The sequence below is a fragment of the Periplaneta americana genome, chromosome 14 (genome assembly GCF_040183065.1).
Source record: "Periplaneta americana isolate PAMFEO1 chromosome 14, P.americana_PAMFEO1_priV1, whole genome shotgun sequence".
NCBI lineage: Eukaryota > Metazoa > Arthropoda > Insecta > Blattodea > Blattidae > Periplaneta > Periplaneta americana.
In genome coordinates this window covers 79,544,632-79,563,543 of record NC_091130.1, presented here as the reverse complement: position 1 = coordinate 79,563,543, position 18,912 = coordinate 79,544,632, and the positions used below count along the sequence as shown (strand labels likewise).

At 35.5% G+C, this 18,912-nt stretch overlaps 1 protein-coding gene across 1 annotated transcript in view; it reads left to right on the top strand.

Moving 5' to 3' along the window:
- Positions 1–362: 362 nt before the first annotated feature.
- The window catches only part of LOC138713491 (uncharacterized), a 42,810-nt gene continuing 24,260 nt past the window's right edge, over positions 363–18,912 (top strand). The window contains exons 1-3 of the mRNA XM_069845654.1: positions 363–565; positions 10,503–10,745; positions 17,824–17,940. Of these exons, the coding sequence (XP_069701755.1) occupies positions 460–565; positions 10,503–10,745; positions 17,824–17,940 (466 nt within the window). The 5' untranslated portion in view covers positions 363–459. The remainder of the gene's footprint in view (positions 566–10,502; positions 10,746–17,823; positions 17,941–18,912) is intronic.

The following is an 18,912-nucleotide window of genomic DNA, read 5'->3' as shown; positions in this document are numbered from 1 at the left end:
TGACCTCAATAACTCTGTAAATATATTTTATATAAACACAAAAGCCCTCAAAAGTGAAGTACATACCTTGCTGAGAAGGATCCATCCTGTAACAGGCCACACTGTTTCTTTAAAACGTAGAAAAACAATAATGAACTTGTCAACTTGCTCAGAGCGTCAATAAGATACACGTATACTGTCACAAAGACTCAACTTTCGACTGAGCTGACGACCACATGATGAAGCAGATGAAACACAAACTGTTATCTTATCGCTCCCCCACTATTTCTTTCTGTCAGGGAGCAAGAATTTCAGGGGTAGGACAATATTGAAATATCGACTTTTGGCCAGCTTTTTGATGCAAATACCCCACTGTGCGACGTCGAGTACCAAGAAATTCAGTTATCTTCCTTCCTCGTGAGAGGGGAGAACCCGCATAAGGCGCCTCGCGCCTGCCATGGCCACGTGCAAGAGCAATCCATGCGCCTGCTCGTGCGATCGGCTAATTATAGTGAAGCGCAGTCGGGCAGTATCAAGCAGGCAGTGAGCGCAGGCATGACGAAGGACCCCGCAGCGATGTTTGCGCGTAAGTTCAGTGACAACTGAAACACGATGACAGTGGCAATGTTTGTAAGTGATATAGATATGTGTTTTTATAGCCATAGCAGCTTGTGGTAGCCTCGTAGCAGCAGAAATTTGGTGCCGACGAGTTTGTTTGTTGGTTAGAATATCTGTTCACAAGAGTATAAATAAATGTACACGTAAGCGAACGAGAGAGACGGAGCGAGACTAGCTGTGAAGCAGTGCCGCGCTTTAAGCTTAATTTCAACGAATGTTTCACAGACTGAATTTTGAAGACATTGTTAAGTCAGGCTAGACAACATTATAGCCGAAAAGTTATATATTTTATACCATTGGTATCATAAGGGCTTGCTTTGTGAATGTGAATCCGGTATCTTACGAATACATTATGTTAAAAATTATTAATGAATCAATGAACGGATGAATTAAATTTATTTACATTGTGGTTACTAAAGCGTAAAATTTCACGAATTATTCATTATTGTTGGGATAACAGAATTCAGTTTTCGGCGTTAAAACATGAAGTGGTAACAATAATCTTTACGTAGATTATAAAGTGGCAAGGGCAATGGTAAACTTTAGCGGTCCCTGCTTAAAACTACGCCGTCAAGTGCATACATAAAACCGTCAGCCTTCTTTTATTATGGCAGTGCTTCTGAATCCCGTTGTACTGACATGCGTGCAAGAACGGCCTAAGCTGGGACCACTAAAGTTTACCATTGCCGTGGTAGGTTATTCAAATGATAAAAAGGGCACTTCCTCTATCGCCGCGGCCTCATGCTTAACAGGTCGGCATCATACGATAACTTGCGACGTGCTTTTAAAACATAATTTTGCCGACCGATTGTTGCTCTGTAGGTTTCACTATAAGCGTCACGTTGTCACGTCTACTTCCTCGATAAGAATAAGCACTCGTTTGTTATATTGTTAAATGGCTATTATTATCATTATAAAAATAATAATTTATTATTATTATTATTATTATTATTATTTCATATACGAGTACGTTGACATTCTTAACTCTTAATAATAACTCTTTAATAAATAATTTTTAATCACATACCTTAATGTTCGTCCTCAGCACAAGACATTGCAACCTCGGTTTTAGTCCACGTGGATTATACAAGTAAGTGTCATTTAATAATGGAAGCAGCTTATTGGTTGCAACATTGAAATTGAGGCGAGTGATTGGATCGGAGACATGAGGAATTGAAAACAATAATGCAATTAAATTTCAAAGACCAGCCGAATGTTATGCACGAGGCCGCTCAAAGACCTGAGAGCGCGGCGATAATACGCGTTATATATGTTTAGCAGCAATTAATTTCCTGTACCATGTAGCATAATCATTCATAGTTTTCTGCCCAAAAGCAGATTTTTAACTGCAAAGCCAGCATTCTCCAATCTTCCCTCACTTCCGCCTTCCTCTTCGACTCCGCATACAATTCACAATACAATGTCATAGTCTAGTACAGTGATGTCAAAGCAAGCGCATTTTTCAGACCTTGACGTCGTGCGCGGGCATCAAGCGCTAAGTATGGAAAGAGGAAGGGTTGTGTATAAGCAGCCTGTTGGATTAAGAAAACAGTGGTGCACAAACTTCAAACGGAATGTGAAATTTTATATCGTTATTTTTATATGGCTTCTTTCTGTTCGATATTAACTATAGTCTGTAAAACGAAAGTACTAATACTAATTTCTTAATATTGCAGCTGTCTTTTAAATGTTAATAACATAATAAAGAGTTAAGAAGGAATATTCACATAAATTCCATAGTAGTACAAAATTATACTATACTAAATGGATGAAACACATCATTCATAAAGAAAGTGATATCCCAAAACAAGAGACTGAGTATGACATGATAAGTTGGAATTGATATTGATGGTACCTTTAGCCTTATAAAAGTAATCAATAAACTAATCAAAACAATATTACAGTATAAAGCAAAGTTACCTAGGTACTGTTTATGTTTTAAGTGTAACTAATATTCCATAACAAAACTCTTATCGCATTATGCTTTTAAGGTGATATTGGTGAGCAACTTCCTATCATCAGAATATTAAATTATTTTCTCGAAATGTACTGAAGCTATAGAGCTGACATTTTTACAACACATGGGCACGTATCTTTTGCTTATGATGTAACAGTAGTTGCGTTGTTAATTCATTTCCTTACAAACAATTATTTCCATGCGAATATTTTCAAAATTTTCAATACACTATCTTCAGTAATAGGCCTACGTATTTACGATATATTAGAATTACGAAAACATTCTGTAAGGCTACTAAATAAATAGGCCTATATCTGAAAATTTCACTTTTCTAAAAAAGAAATTGAGAAAGTATTTCTTTTGAATAAAAAATCGAACTTGTGAAAAATGACCTTTAAAATTAAAACTTACATTTTTATAATGCACTTATACTTCTCAGACAAATCTAAAAATTAACATAGATACAGTTTTAATAAGTCCTCTTCCCTTTATCTATTGAATCAGTGCTGGCCTTCCCTGAATATAGCTCGATCAAGCGGCATATACTCTTTCGTCTATCTCTTTCCTTTCCGCTGTAAAGCGCTCAGGCTCTCCTGAGTTCTAAAGCGCACGCTTGCTCCTATGGGCATCAATTGACATGACTGGTCTAGTATATAGTCACGAAGCTCAATACGTAGTAAATATGCATCCATACATTGTTGCTAATCACTAAGATCGCTAATATCGCCTCATTACAGACAATGCGAAATAGTACCGGCACAGTCTATTGTTCCTAGCACCCTCACAACTTAAGCTTCGTGACTGTATATACTAGACTGCGATCATACAATGTTGTTTATCATCTGATATGTTCTGCCGCAAACTTTTCTCCCGTCCACCAATCGTTCCAGTGCATCCTTAAGTAGGCAGTTTCTTCTTAGCCAGTGTTCCAGTCAAATTTTTTTATCCTCTAACTCACCAGTTTCAGCATTATTCTTTCATCACCCACTCTTTCCAGCACAGCTGCGTTTCTTATTCTGTCTGTTCATTTTAAACACCCCATTCTTCTCCATATCCACATTTAAAATGCTTCTATTCGTCACACTTCATTTCATAATGTTCATGTGTCTGCCCCATACAGTGCCACACCTCACATAAAGCACTTAACTACTCTCTTCCTTAATTATTTTTCCAGAGGTCCGCAGAAAACTCACCTTTTTCTATTAAAAGTTCCCTTTACCATTGCTATCCTCCTTTTGACTTCCTAGCAGGAGCTTACTTTACTACTTATTGTACACCCCCAAAGTATCTGAAGCTGTCAACTTATATTCTACTGCCCCATTTATAATTCGCACGTTCACGTTATTTATTTTTCTTCCGATAACCACGGTCTTCTTCTTGTTTACATTTATCTCCATTCCATACAGCTTACAGCTGTCATTTAGCTCCAATAGCATATCCTCTTGGTATCATCTCCTCTTCTGCTACCAATGACATAACATCAGGAAATCTCATGCAGTTTATTATTCTTCCTCCTACTATCACCCTTCCCATATTCTGAAAACGGTTCTTCACGAAATCCTCCTAGTGATAAAGGGCATGCTTGTAATCTCCCTATTCCACTTCCCTCTGACATTCTCCCATCCTGGCTTTCACTCGTTTCATATAGAAATTACTGAATAGTCTCCCCTCTTTCCAATCGACACCAATTTTCTTCAGGTTCCTCGTAAGTTTATTCCAATCCACTTTGTCAAAAGTCTTTTTCAAGCCTACAAGTATTATACACTTCTTTATATTTCTCTAGGTATCTTTCGTCGATTGTTCGCAGCACTCATTATGATATTACCATTATTTTACAGATTATTTTCTTGAACTGTTATTCAGAAGACGTACCGGTACACAGATAAAATCACTTAATAAACATCTAAGAGCAAAACTCTAGAAGTGTTCCCCAATCTTTTTGGTGATGGGGCTACCTTTCCTCACATTGCTACAGTGCTACAGCGTAAGATTTAGAATATAGAACATTATGTCCATTTAAAAAATTATAAAATGGAATAGGATTAGATTATTAGGATGCTCCTAAATGTAGGTCTGGAGTAACTTTTAATGTGTTTAAAATTTTATTATTAATCATACAATTAATTGAACAATATTAGGCTATATTAAATTCAATAATAATAATAAACATAATATTAATAATAATAATAACAATAATAATAATAATATTATTATTATTATTATTATTATTATTATTATTATTATTATTATTATTTTCTTAGCAGTCCGTGATGGTTGAGTGTTAGAGAAGGCCGTACGGCCTTAACTCTGCCAGGTTACATAAACCATTATTATTATTATTATTATTATTATTATTATTATTATTATTATTATTATTATAAGCTCTTCTTTGGTCACCCAAAGAAACGCGGTTCTCCGGTTGAGAATCGCTGTATAGAATACAGATAAGCAAACTTCCAGCATTAGTGACCGCATCATACCGAGCCTCGAACCAAAGGAGAGGAGAAACAACTGAAGATCAGTAAAATTGACTGTGCAATACATTTCGAATAGATATCCCTGGATCAAAGACTTTGACTAGCTTACAATTAGTAGATGTTGCTGCAAAATATCTCATTAAAATTAGTAGCGTGTTTGATAAGCAAATAAAGGTAAGTACGTCATAGGGTTTTTTGGTCCACTACGTTTCGTTCACTTTTTTTTGTCCACTATCCATTTCATGACTCGTCCATTAAGTTTTCGTCCACTGACCATTTAGTCCATTTTCATGCTTCGTCCATTATGTTTTCGTCCACTGACTATTTCGTCCATTATGTCAAAAAAAAATCGATGACATGACATATTTCATTTGGTGAAAATGTAATTTATCTAAATTTCTATGTGTTGTTGATGTACATGCTGTTTGTATTATAAACATCATTTTCTTCTTCCTGAACATCTTTATCAGGGTTAATTAATTTTTAATTTTTAATCTATATGAAATTCCTCACAGATATGTTTCCAGCCGGCCGTCGTTCTTGTAGTCTTCATACCGTGTAATCATTTCCCTGATGCCTTCATGATTATTGACATATGTGTGACTTAATGATGCACGGACTCGCGTGTGTCCTCCCAACAAAGAGTACCCATTATAATGTAACATTGGTTGCCTCCGACGTATATATACGTGTGCCATAATTTTTAACATCAAAAATTGAAAATGCATACAGCTTTCGATTGTTGTTGTCCAAGGCCCCTTATAGACGAAGTCATTTATTACACCGCCTTAGATGGCAGTTATTTTAATTTTGAAACTCATTTATCTCATTAAATATCAGTCCTATCAAAATGTTTCAAGAAATAAACCTTATCGGAAATGATTTTTGAAGAAACTTTTGTTATGTAACATTTTTCACAAAAATCAATAATAAGCGAGATATTTCGATTTATTTAATTCAGGCCCCCTTATAACCCCCTTTTTAAATAACGTATTTTGAATGCCATATAGCCTAAAAACTAAGTTACAACGAACTTAATTTATATTCTAATTTTCATCGAAATCCGTTCAGCCATTATCGCGTAAAAAGGTAACAAACATCCAGACAGACAGACAGACAGACATAAAAAAAAATATCAAAAAAGCGATTTTCGGTTTCAGGGTGATTAATTATATATGTTAGGACCAATTATTTTTGGAAAATCGAAACTCACCAGAAAAATTTCGGCTACAGATTTATTATTAGTACAGATTTATTCAGACTCCATTTTAATTGTTGTTATTTACGAACTTCCTCTAGTGGTTCACCCATATGAAAGAAATGAAGTTTGAAGGAATGATTGATCATTGAAAAAAGAGACCGTTCTGCCCTGTTCTCTGCTATACTGGCCCTGCTATGTTATATATATATATATATATATATATATATATTATCATAGATATGGATATATCAGATATATCAGAGATATGGAAAACCCTTTCGAGATGTATAATGATTAGACATCGGATTTTTAAGCACTAAAACTTGCAGTTTTAGGCGCCTAAAATAAGCTCAAAATTTGTAAAATTAGGCTCTATTTTAATGAAAATAGGCGTTTTAGGCACATCAAGGTATCATACTTATTTCTTTCACTGAAATGTTTAGTTATACACTAAAATACGCACAAAAAAGTATGTTTAAACATTAAAAAAGAATACTATATTATATTTATAAACAGAGCTGCACAAATTTAATATATTGAAACTAATGAAGTAATGATTATTGATATCAAGATTACTCATTTTAAGTTATTGAAATTCAGTTCCATGCTCAGACTTTATTATAATTATCTGCACAGTACACCACCGAATTTTTTCTAAATTCTCCACAGTTAAACTTTGCCTTTTGTCACTGAGAATCATTTTGAAAGCAGAAAAACTTCTTTCAACCGAAACTGATGTGAGAGGCGCAAATTTTAAATTAGGTACAATAGAAACATCAATACTTACTGGAACATTTGCACTTTCCCCCGATATCACTCTTGATACTTTTTCCAACAATGAAAATCCTACATTCTTATTTAATACGTTGTCCCACTTATTTTTAACTTTTTTCCCAGTTTCGCCCAAAGCAGAATGTATGTTCACTTGAGCTTCCTTTACTATTGCTATTTGGCTACAAAGAGATTGTTTTTCACGTTCTAAATGTTCAATGCTAGCAGGTATGAAAGAAAAGTTTGATGTTATGTAGGCAATATCGTTTTTCACTCGTGAGTCTTTCGGACAATCTTTCACTGCTTCCACACACGCTGCACTATCAGTTTCAGGTAATTTATCAATAACTGTGACCACTTCTTTAAAATACTTAGAATAATACACCACTGACTGAATCCAGATTCCCCATCGTGTAACAACCGGCTTAGGTGGGAGTGGGATATCTGGAAAGTTCTCTCTGAATATTGAAATCCTGGATGGGGCTTTACAAAAACATTTTTTTGTGTTAGAAATAAACTAATTGACAAGAGGAAATTCATTCCGGATTGTTTCAGAAACCCTGTGAAGGCCATGTGCTAGACAGGTTACATGCGTGAGGTTAGGATAAAATGTTTTAAGAAGTGGAGCTGCAGCAACCATGTATGAGGCAGCATCAGTACAAAACAACAGAACTTTAGAATCGTCTATATTACCTGAGTATAAAGACTGTAGGCCTTTATTTACAAAATAAGCAATGGCTTGGCTATTCACTTTCGAAAGTTCCTTAACACATACGAGGTGTGAAATCGAAGGTCCATCAGGACTAAGTTTTCCTACTACCATATTTGCTATATACCTATTCATAGGATCTGAGGTTTCATCCACAGAGACCCATATGTAAGAATCACCTATATCCTCCCGAATGGAAGCTAAAGTTTCATTGTATATTCTGTCTAAGTAATTTTTTCTTAGGGTCGACTCAGATGGGATATTTTGTTTCCAGAATTTTTGTAAAAACTGTCTTAAAACCGGATTTTCAATTGCATTCCAGGGAATGTTAGCAGCAACAAACGCTCTGGTTAAATCAGCATAGAAATTGCTGCTGAGATTGGATGAAGTAGGCTGTGTTAGTAAAGTTTGTTGCAGTTGATTTTTCTGCTGAGCTTTAGCCTTATGAGCCGCTCCTTGCACATGCTGCTTTAGGTGGCACTTCTTTTCTTGCGAAATCTAAAAATGTAAAGTAAACTGAATTAAAATAAAATCCTAATTGTTGTATTGCCGTATTTCTATCACAAAGTTAGTGGGTTCGAACAATCAAAATTTTAATGACCTGCAAATACTTAAACTATCGGAATTTAAAAGGTTAAAGTGTAGTGGTCTTAAAAAGAATTATACCTCAGGATAGCTCAGTCAATGTATAAATATTATAGGCCTACTCATTAAAATTAATAGAATTTATATATTTCAACTATTGTTACATACCTGTTTGCTACAAATCTTGCAGAATATTATTTTTCCATCATAAGTGAATTCTGAAAATTCTGTTAGCCATTGCCGGATCAATGTAGATTTTGCACTTATATTTTTCGGCATTATCGCGTTAAACTTCACAGGAAAACGTCCTACCGCTCAAAACTTCTCAACACAAATAAGGTGAGGGAAAGAGCAACTGTTAACGAGCATTCAAATGAACCGTTGTTATTGAGATTCAATTGGACAAAAATACAAAGTTCCACTTATTGTTGCATTTCCTGGTAGTGTTAACACTAGGAGGGCCATTCTTTTAAATATTTTGTAACGGTTTACCCTACTAATTCGCAGTTTTACGACTTTTCATAAATATTTCAAAAACACTCTTTCTCAAAAAATTGTGATTTTATGACACTCTGAAGGGCAGTACAGCTAATCGGTTTCAGACCGAAAACAGTCATTTTTATAGTATAGTATATCTCTGAATCGGTAGCAGCACATGTTGTGATTGTTGCCTGCTTCAAAACTAAGGTTGGTTCTTTGTCGGCATGTATGCATCCAAACATGTTAAATTCGGTGAAATCTATTGCGAGTATCGTGAGATTCAAAACATTTTGTTTCCTTTATCAATGGTTTCATGGCCGCTGTGAAGCAAACTTTCCACTTTTTAAATGCCTTAAATTTCGCAGTGAATGCATGTATAAATTATAAAAAGTAAGAGTAAAATGCGAAACTTTACAGTGAGTTAGGCATTTTTAGGCGAATATTAAAAAATTAGGCTCTAATAACCGTTTTAGGGCATTTTAGGGCACTATAAAACTCTTTGAATACCTTTCAATTTCCATGAAATACAAATATTAATAATTATTTTTACTTTTCTCCTAATGAAACAAAATAGGCCTTTGCCCTAGAATCCTATGTCTGATAATGATCAACAATTTAAGTGGAGATACCGTTTCGACAAGAACACTGTTGTGAATATTCTGGTGTCTCTCATTTAAATTCACAATACAACCATGAGGCTTACCGATTTCGCCACTGCTGAAAGTACTGGTTGCTTTGAGATTTTATGATACAGCAGCATTTCAGGTAGATTTAAGTGGCATTTTTTTTTTTCGAAAAGTATTCACGTCCCAACAAAGTGTTATTTGCATTTTTTTTCTTTTTTGTATTCTACCCAAGGAATAAGCTGTTAAAATTTGCGTATTATATCATTTCCACTTTATTTAGCATAAAAATAACTGAAAAATAAATTGAAATGATTTACTTACCGGAATATTTCCGGAGTTTGCATTAAACTCAAATTCAATTTTGTTCCATGTCAATTTCTTCTTTTGGAGAGAACAATTATTTTTTTTTTTTTTTTTTTTTTTTTTTTTTTTTTTTTTTTTCGATATCTCCATATTTAATAACTAGTTATCTTAGCTCACTTCTTTCTGTTTTGTAAAATGCTTTCTGGACATTCTGTATAATTCGCGGGTGCTCGTGTAAAGGGGGTTAAATCAAATTGCAAGGTATGTAAACTTCTCTCCTTTGGTACTGAACAAAACCCCTTTGTCACAAATTATGGAGCACTGTAACTGCATCATAGATGGAAGAAAAGTAATTGTGGATAGTTCAAATCTATGCTTATTCCAGTTTAGCCAAATCAACTTAACCCCCTTTACACGAGCACCCGCGAATTTTTAGCTCTATAATATTTACTTCTGTATTTGTGTATGACAATAATGCCGATTTAACAATTTGAAGGCGCCGGAAAACAATTGAATGTAGGAAAGCGCTCACGTCTAGCCATGTTGCCATATTTCTTTCGATGTCAAGGGAATGCTCAGGGCATATGAATGAGTAGCGTCTCTGCAATACGATCTGAAATAAGTGCTAAGGAAACGCTCATTACTTAAGTGTTTCATTTTATAAGTGACGACTATGAATTCGACCCTTAATCTCCTTCCAGAGAATCCGTAAACTTTTTCCAAGATGTTCAAATGTTTGCCATGTTTTCTTGCTACGTTCTTCTTCAATTTGATTTTGTTTCATCGCTCTTTCTAGCTCAAAGAAACGTCATCACGTACACGACCGCTTCTGGAAAGATTTACACTTTCGACGCCGACAAGGAGCACTACAGGTTGCAGATACTGCAGTGGGATCGAAAGCGTTTCTATTACTTGGGGGTCCTGAGTTTACTGCTCATCATAGCCCTGTGCCTGATAATCATCCTGGCGATATACGTGTCCCACAACAGAGACTGCACCGTGCACTTCACGAACACCGAATCGCAGAAACCTGAGAGTGGTAAGTGCTGCCATCTCTTGTAAAATTTCACAACTCATGGACCACAAACTTGAGTGGTCCAGGAGATCAAAACACGATTCCTCACAACAGTTCCGAGAAAAAGGAGAAAGTTGTGAATATGTTTTCACTTTATATAACGGCCCATTATGATCCAAATCTGGCAATTCATTTATTCAATGACACTTGAGGGTAATTCAGAAATTGCTTTATTTTGGGATTGTGTTAAACGTGTGAAAATTCGTATTGTGTCTAAAATTAGAAAAAAAAAATGAAGATACACCTTATAGAGGTAGATTAAATTTTGCCTTTAAAAGAAAAGCTGTACAGTAGTGGCAAAAGGACCGACCCTTGTAGCTGATTTCAGAGTCACAGATTCAAATTTTGCTACTCATAAAAGACATCCATCTTGTATAATTAATTGTAATAATGAAATTTATTGCATTTGTTCGATTCTTACCGTCTTTTATTTCCTTCAGTGCCTCAAACTTACAGACGAAACAACTTTGAGAATTTTATTTTCATTTGGCATCAATATTACATTTCTACCTCTATTCGGCAAAGATACTGCGTATTTTTACATTAAATAGCAGTACATACCTCTGGCTTCACTATCCATATTGAAATTACCACAGTTTGACACAATACACGGCACAGGATTCTTTTGTATCAGCTGCAAGGGTCGGTCCGGTTTTTTTTTGCCACTACTGTACATATTTTCTGGCGTTTTCGAAATCAAATCAATAAATCTGACAATAAGTTTATAGGCTTATTTGGTAATATGTTGTTTCACTCAGATGTATTGTTTAACTGAAAAGGAAATTTGTAATATATTTTTTACACAAAAATAGTGGCTTTTCTCTGTCATTACATAAAAACAATTACAATCTGAACGTTTAAGACTTTCATCTTACTGGTCCAAGTCTAAGAAAGACACAATGATACACCTGAGGAATGCAGAGCACCATTTTCATAAGGTTAAGAAACAGCATGGAAATTATAATACGGAATTGTAACTCCAAAACTTTTGCGGTATAATCATATTCCACTTAGTTACATATTACCGCTAAGTGTCATGCCAACCCTTATAACCAGGAATGAGCATTCGTGCATTTTCTCAGTGTATGCGAGAACTGAGGAAACTAGCCATTTAAATAAAAACATTAGAAATAGCAAATGTATTTAAAACAACACAGCCTATTTTATAAGATCTTATTTTCGTAGCTAATGGAAAACAAAATACTCTTTCAATCCTCTATTATTCATTATCATGAAAGATATAAAATGGTGGGTTCACACATTCATAGTTTTCTGCCTAAGTACATGTCTTTCACTGCAGAATTCTCCAATCTTTTCTATTTTCTGCTTTCTTCTTGATCTCCGCATATGGTCCGTATATCTTTATATCATCTATCACTTGGTATTTTCTTCTGCCCCGAACTTTTCTCCCGTTCACTATTCCTTCCAGTGCATCCTTCAGTAGGTAATTTATTCTTGGCGAGCCAGTGACCAGCCAATTTCTTTTTCTCTTCCCGATCAGTTTCAACATCATTCTTTCTTCACCCATTCTTTCTGTTGTTGTTTTCTAATGCCAGGCGTTTAACAATAAAGTCATTTGACCTCTTGCACTCCAATATTTTTCAAAGATATTGTCATGGTAAGCCACGGAAGCACAGGTTTTTAGGTGTTCCGAATCCATTTCTTGGTTTGAGTTGCACAATAGGCAGTTAGGGGACTGATACGGATATTCCAATTCTATGCAGGTGTTTGGCCAAACAATCATGGCCCGTTGCCAATCTAAATGCAGCTACAGACAATTTTCGTGGTAAATCGGGTATTACCTGTGGATTATGATGCAGAGAGTTCCATTTCTTCCCTTGAGATTGTGTTATCAAATTTTGTTTTTTGAAGTCTAAGTATGTAGATTTAATAAATCTTTTCACAGAGTAATACGTAGATTTAGTAACAGGTCTGTAAGTAGCAGTGCTGCCCTTCTTTGCTAAACCATCCACATTCTTGTTTCCCAGGATTCCACAATGGGATGGTATGCATTGGAATACAATTCTTTTATTCAGTGTTATTAATTGAGAGAGCATTTTAGCTATTTCTGCTGTTTAAGATGAAGGTGTATATCTAGAGAGACTATTGATAGACTAGCTGCTTTGGAGTCTGACAATATAACTGCATTTTTAAATAAATTGATGTGGCATAGAAGATTCCTACCCACTCTTTCTAGAACATCTACATTTATTATTGTCTGCCCATTTCACGCGTTCCATTCTTTTCATATCCATATTTCAACCCAGCGAGGTGACTCGTGCGTTAAGCACAGGACTCGCATTCGGGAGATCCGCGGTTCAAATCCCCGGACCGACCAACCTCACTGTGGTTTTTCCGTGATTTTCCACAGATACTTAAGCAAATGCCGGGTTGGAAATTTCATTGCCACGGTCTATTTCCCTTCCCTCTTTCCTGTAGAAAAAAGAATTTAGATCTCTAATCATTCATCGTCATCATCTCATTCTATAGGCATATTCAGGTGATGACGCATGTCTTCGTCCGCTTGCAGGAGGGGCGTCCTCTCCGAAATCGTCTCTGTGTTCTGAGTCTTTCTCTGCCAGAATTCATTCCTTAAGAGCACTTCCGAGGGCGCTTTGATACCTTAGAAGGGCTGTCGGAATGAATCCCGTGCTGCTTAGTCACCTTGGCGGTATGAACTTAAGGCGGGGGTGTAGGGGGCCCATTGGATGAGCGGGTGAGGGGTCTCATGCGGCCGGTGGGTTAGTACACCTCATTCTCATTCATCCCATACTTCGGGTTGCACAATAGGCTACCGTTGCGCCGACGTGCTAAAGGGTGGTCCCTAACCCGCCCCTAGTCATAGAATACTATTACTATCCACATTCAAAATGCTTCTAGTCTCTTCTCTTCACTTCGTCGCAATGTCCATGTTCCTACCCCAAACAATACCACACACCACACAAAGTACTTCACTAGTCTCCTTCTTAGTTCTTTTTCGAGAGATCCGTAGAAAATGGACATTTTCTATAAAATCACTACTCAGCCAAAATGCTCGTTTAATGTTTGTTTTTCTAAGGTTGTCTTTAACTTATGAAATAATATTATATGTTTAATTATAGTTTTATAATTGAAATAAATACAGTATATACATTTTTTAATATTTTCTGGTATACTGCCTACTTGAATAATGTGCACTTTCAACAGTGGCGTATACTGGTTAAAGGGTTTGGGCTACCACTGACCCTATTATTACACAAAATATATTTTAAAATCCCTATAATAAAATTCCTTACATATTTATGTGAATTCCAGACGTCTTCATTGGGACGAAAATACGTTGATGACTTCGTCCTTGAAATTACAGTTGGGCCACTTGCAAAGTTTCTGTAGAAATGACTTTTCAATGGATATTAGTGCCAACCGGATAAACGTTCTTGTGTATGAGTTGATCTACAGTAGTATTTTATTCTCTTCAACGCAGAAAATGTTCTTTCTACCGATGCTGACGTAGCTGGTATTGTCACAATTAATGTTGCCAATTTAAGGACTTCAGGAATAACTTGGTTCAGCTGGTTTTCATATATGGAAGATAATATTTCATGGATAGGTTTGTTCGAAAAATCAAAGACTTCTGCTGAATATATTACACTTAATTCATTTTTCAAACGTACTTGATCAAAGTGACTGTTATAGGACTGAAATAATTTGTTTAGCGCCTCATTCGGGAAGTTTTCTCTATAAGCAGAAAATTTTTGAGAATCTAGAAGATGTGTGAACTGAAGCTTTCCATAATCAGAAAATCTGTCAGTAATTTCCATTTGCATACGATCTAGTATGCTGTAGTACAGCTGCCTGTATTTCAATTCATCATCTCCTTTTCTTCGCTTTAATGGTGGTTCCATTGTATTGGCTGAAGAATTTTCATTTTCCATATTACTCCATATGGACGGAAACCCACTACGTCTGAACTCGGATATAGTATTTTTTTTTTAACTTTGATACCTCTTGCAAGTAGTATGCTACGTCTAGACTTTTTGTCTGAAGAATATTGTAGAGCACATCTGTATGTGCGAACACTCTAGCATAGACTTCAAGAAGAAATATATTCTGAAACTGTGTGAAAAATTTCAAATATCCTTGAGCCTGCACATTTACAGCATCATCCCAGTTTTCTTCAGAATCATTACAAATGATATTTTTAAAGAAAGCAGTCCGTTTTTCTCTGTATTCCTTTACTGTATTTACAATTTTTTTTTATTTTAGTTGGTTATTTAACGACGCTGTATCAACTACTAGGTTATTTAGCGTCGATGAGATTGGTGATAGCGAGATGATATTTGGCGAGATGAGGCCGAGGATTCGCCATAATCTACCTTGCATTTACATTACGGTTGGGGAAAACCTCGGAAAAAACCCAACCAGGTAATCAGCCCAAGCGGGGATCGAACCCGCGCCCGAACGCAACTTCAGACCGGTAGGCAAGCGCCTTAACCGACTGAGCCACGCCGGTGGCTCTGTATTTACAAACCGAGATGTAAAATTCAATCTAGTTGGTGCTACTTTTGGGAGTTTCTTGTTCATAAATTCCTTGAGTTTTCTGATCTTTTAGGAGATGATGAGAAAAATACAGCTAAACCCGACAGTGTTTTGAAAAAAATGTGGCATTCTGGAATGGATAAAGTAGCCTAGTTTGTTGCAAAACTAAATTGAGAACATGGCTGTAACAATGGACAAATAGTGCTTGAGGATACTTTTCTTGAACTTTTGTTTTTAAGCCATTAATATTTCCCGCCATAACTGAAGCACCATCGTATGTCTGTGCAATTAACTTATTGTCGACATTGTATTCTGCTATAACACCTTCCACATGCTGATACAAGTAGCAGCAGTTTTGTCCGAACTGACATTTGTGAATCCTATAAACCGTTCTTGAACATTGGCAGTACTGTCCACGTATCTTAAAACAGTGGACAATTGACTCTGATTAGAGCAGTAACTTGTTTCATCAACAACAATGGCCACAAAAGGTTTTATGTTCTTTATCATAACCCCACTTATAGCAAATATTAAGTCATTCTGAATTGCGAGAGAAGTACCACGAAATACTGTGGAACTCTCAAGATGATTGGCCAGTAAATGGTCAAATTCACTTAAGGAACTTAAATATTCAATATAATTTCCTATATTGTCTGATTCCACACTCTCGTTATGACCCCGAAAAGCCAATTCTTGTTTTCCTAGAAAGCAGACTGCGTTAATAAGATGCAGTAAAATCTCCCGATTTTTTTTTTACAAGGGCATTGTGTTGGTTGATGTGTAGAGCTTTTCGCTTATCTAGCTGTAAATCAATTCTTGTCTTCCCAAAGTTTGCAAAGTTCATGCTACTACAAATATGAGCTTTTGATTTGTCGTATTCTAGGACTGCCGTTCGAAGGGAGTTCATATTAGAAAACCCCTCTTTTTACCACACATTAGTTTCGCGGCGAAATAACAAACATGGCCAGCAAAATAGTTTAGACAGTTTAGAAGTACCACACAACCAATTCCACTTACCATATGATGTTGAAGGGAAATGGCGTGTGTACTCTCGCTGTTTTTCTTTTACGTCCATGGACAAATTTAACTCAGGAGTTGGTCTTTCCATTTTCACAATTTCAACTCTCTCGTTGTTATGTACGACGGTTAAAAGGCACTTTTAATAAACCTTCTATTACACAGTCATTTTCAATACAAACCTCTCCAGAAACTTGTTCTGCCATATTTTTCACAATATCACTTAATTGGGAAATTAAAAACTTAATAATTCACAATTAATATAACTCTTAGACACTCGAACAAATCACAGATTTAAAATAATGCACTGCAAGAACACAATCACATTCAATTGCTAGCGTACTAAGCGTATTGCTGCTTCGCGCCTGCGAAGAAACCGATCACGAGAGCGGCAACTCGCCCGGCCTACATTGCACGATGGAAGCAGAGGGGAGAGAGGGGGACGGGCAGTTGTGCGAAGGACAGCGTGAGCGAAACGGTCACAGGCTACCTCACGTAGCAAGCGGTTTCTCCAGCGATGCAGCCTTGACAACTTGTTTCTTTTCGAGAGCAGAGAGCGCATATAAATCTAACAATTACTTTAATTTTAATTACTATGGTAAAACTAATAATACAAAATTATTACATTATGTTATATTATAAACTTTTTCTTTTGTAATTTCCTTGGGCTACCGCCGGTAGCCCCGGTAGTCCGCAAAATACGCCCCTGGCTTTCAAGTATCTTGTATGAAACAGTTTGTAGGTACTTATTATTTAGCAATAACAGTCGTGGCCTACTATGATATACATGTGTAACAAACTAATGAGACTGCAAATTGATTTATATTTTTTTAATTATTGAGTTTTACACGCTTATAATAGTTATTTATGCAACAAGTGGATAATCTTGATGATTATGGCATGAGTGAATGTTTGTCGCACTCACTATAGTTCGTGCGACAATTTTCACGAGTGGCATAATGAGATTATCCAGGAATTGGTACAACACTTTATGGCATCTTAGCATTATAAATTGTAGGAAAGAAATTTATGAAAGAAATTCAACTCGGGATCTCATAGTTGACAACTTGTCTTCATATGTTCGTATCGATTAGTTGCGCCTCGCCTTCGCATTGAATAAAGAATAATGGATGACCTTGCAGGTTATGTTACGAATGCTCTTTTATTTTGTTACTATAGTTTCCTTGAACCACAGAACTGTTTTATATGATATTACAAAAATTATAAAAAAATTGTTAAAGCTTGGAAATAAATAATGCGTTCTGTCCTACATTTCATTTCTTGTTACACGGAGCATAGAATATAGTCAGACGAGCTGCCATGCATCCCGATCCAAGCGTGCCGGTATTACGTCGTATAGCGAATACTATTGCTTTTATAGGCACCCGTGCCATAATAAGGCTATTATGAACGATATTCGATGTAGTAACAACCTGTTTATAATGCTAGGATGGCATAAAACATATTTATGGAATAAAATAATTTATCTGAATTCTTTGTTTTGTAGAGAGGATAGAACAGTTGAAGTATAACGAAGATTCGAACGATGCACAGACAGAGCCAACAGTCAACAGCTCCCAACGTCCAATTCTTTCTAACAACAGTGCACCAACATTAAATTTTCGTAAGTATACTAAACGTTAGGTATTTAACTTAACTCTATTGCGCGTTATTGTTGCGAAGGAAAAAACACTAAAACAAGCGAGTGCTATATGATTATTTAAACATTATGAGTTGTTTGCAGTTTAATGCTCGAGTGACAATGTTCATTAGGCACTTAAACGTTTTGTGAGAACGTAAGTAAACAGCTGTACTAGTCCCGTTCTTGGAAATGCACTAAAGTAATATTACATTTCCAAAAATATATTTCCATATTAACAATTATATTATTAGTAACTAAACAAAAATTCAGATAGCAAGTGATGTTATTTCTCTAGGAAAATTTTACAGAAAGTCAGTGAATATTACATAATGGGTCACTTTGTGACACGTAATATCCAGTAGCATTCATTTATTCGCGGTTACTTAAGTATCACAACAAAATGGACAGAATATTTTACCTACGTAACGATAGTAAGTACTATATTCTCATTGTACCTAAAAAATTACATATTCTTATTTATCTACTTAATAAATAATTACATACATATATATATTATTGAATCAATATTTGTGTTAATTTTCTAGCATTAATAGGTTAGATACAGCTTACAGCAGTAAAATTGTGGAAATATTCAACATTTTTACCTCCATTATTGTATCTTGTACAATAACGAAAATTAGTATTTGCAAAACACTGTCTTTCTGCTATATGAATAAAATATTTTTATGATTTAAAAAAATTATATTTTAATTCAGAATGGTGGCAGTTCACTGTGCAGTGATGAAGCGTTTTCCTCATAACTCAAAAACTATCCAACATTCTGTGATGAAAGTTTTGTGTGTATTTATGCATGTCATATCTACAATATGATGCAAAATCACTTCTCTGTCTTTGACAGATTGTCTGATAAAAAATAAATTCATCTTAAAAAATGGTCAAATATCACTATTTTCTTCTAACACAAAATAAAAATAAAAAAAAAATATTATTTAT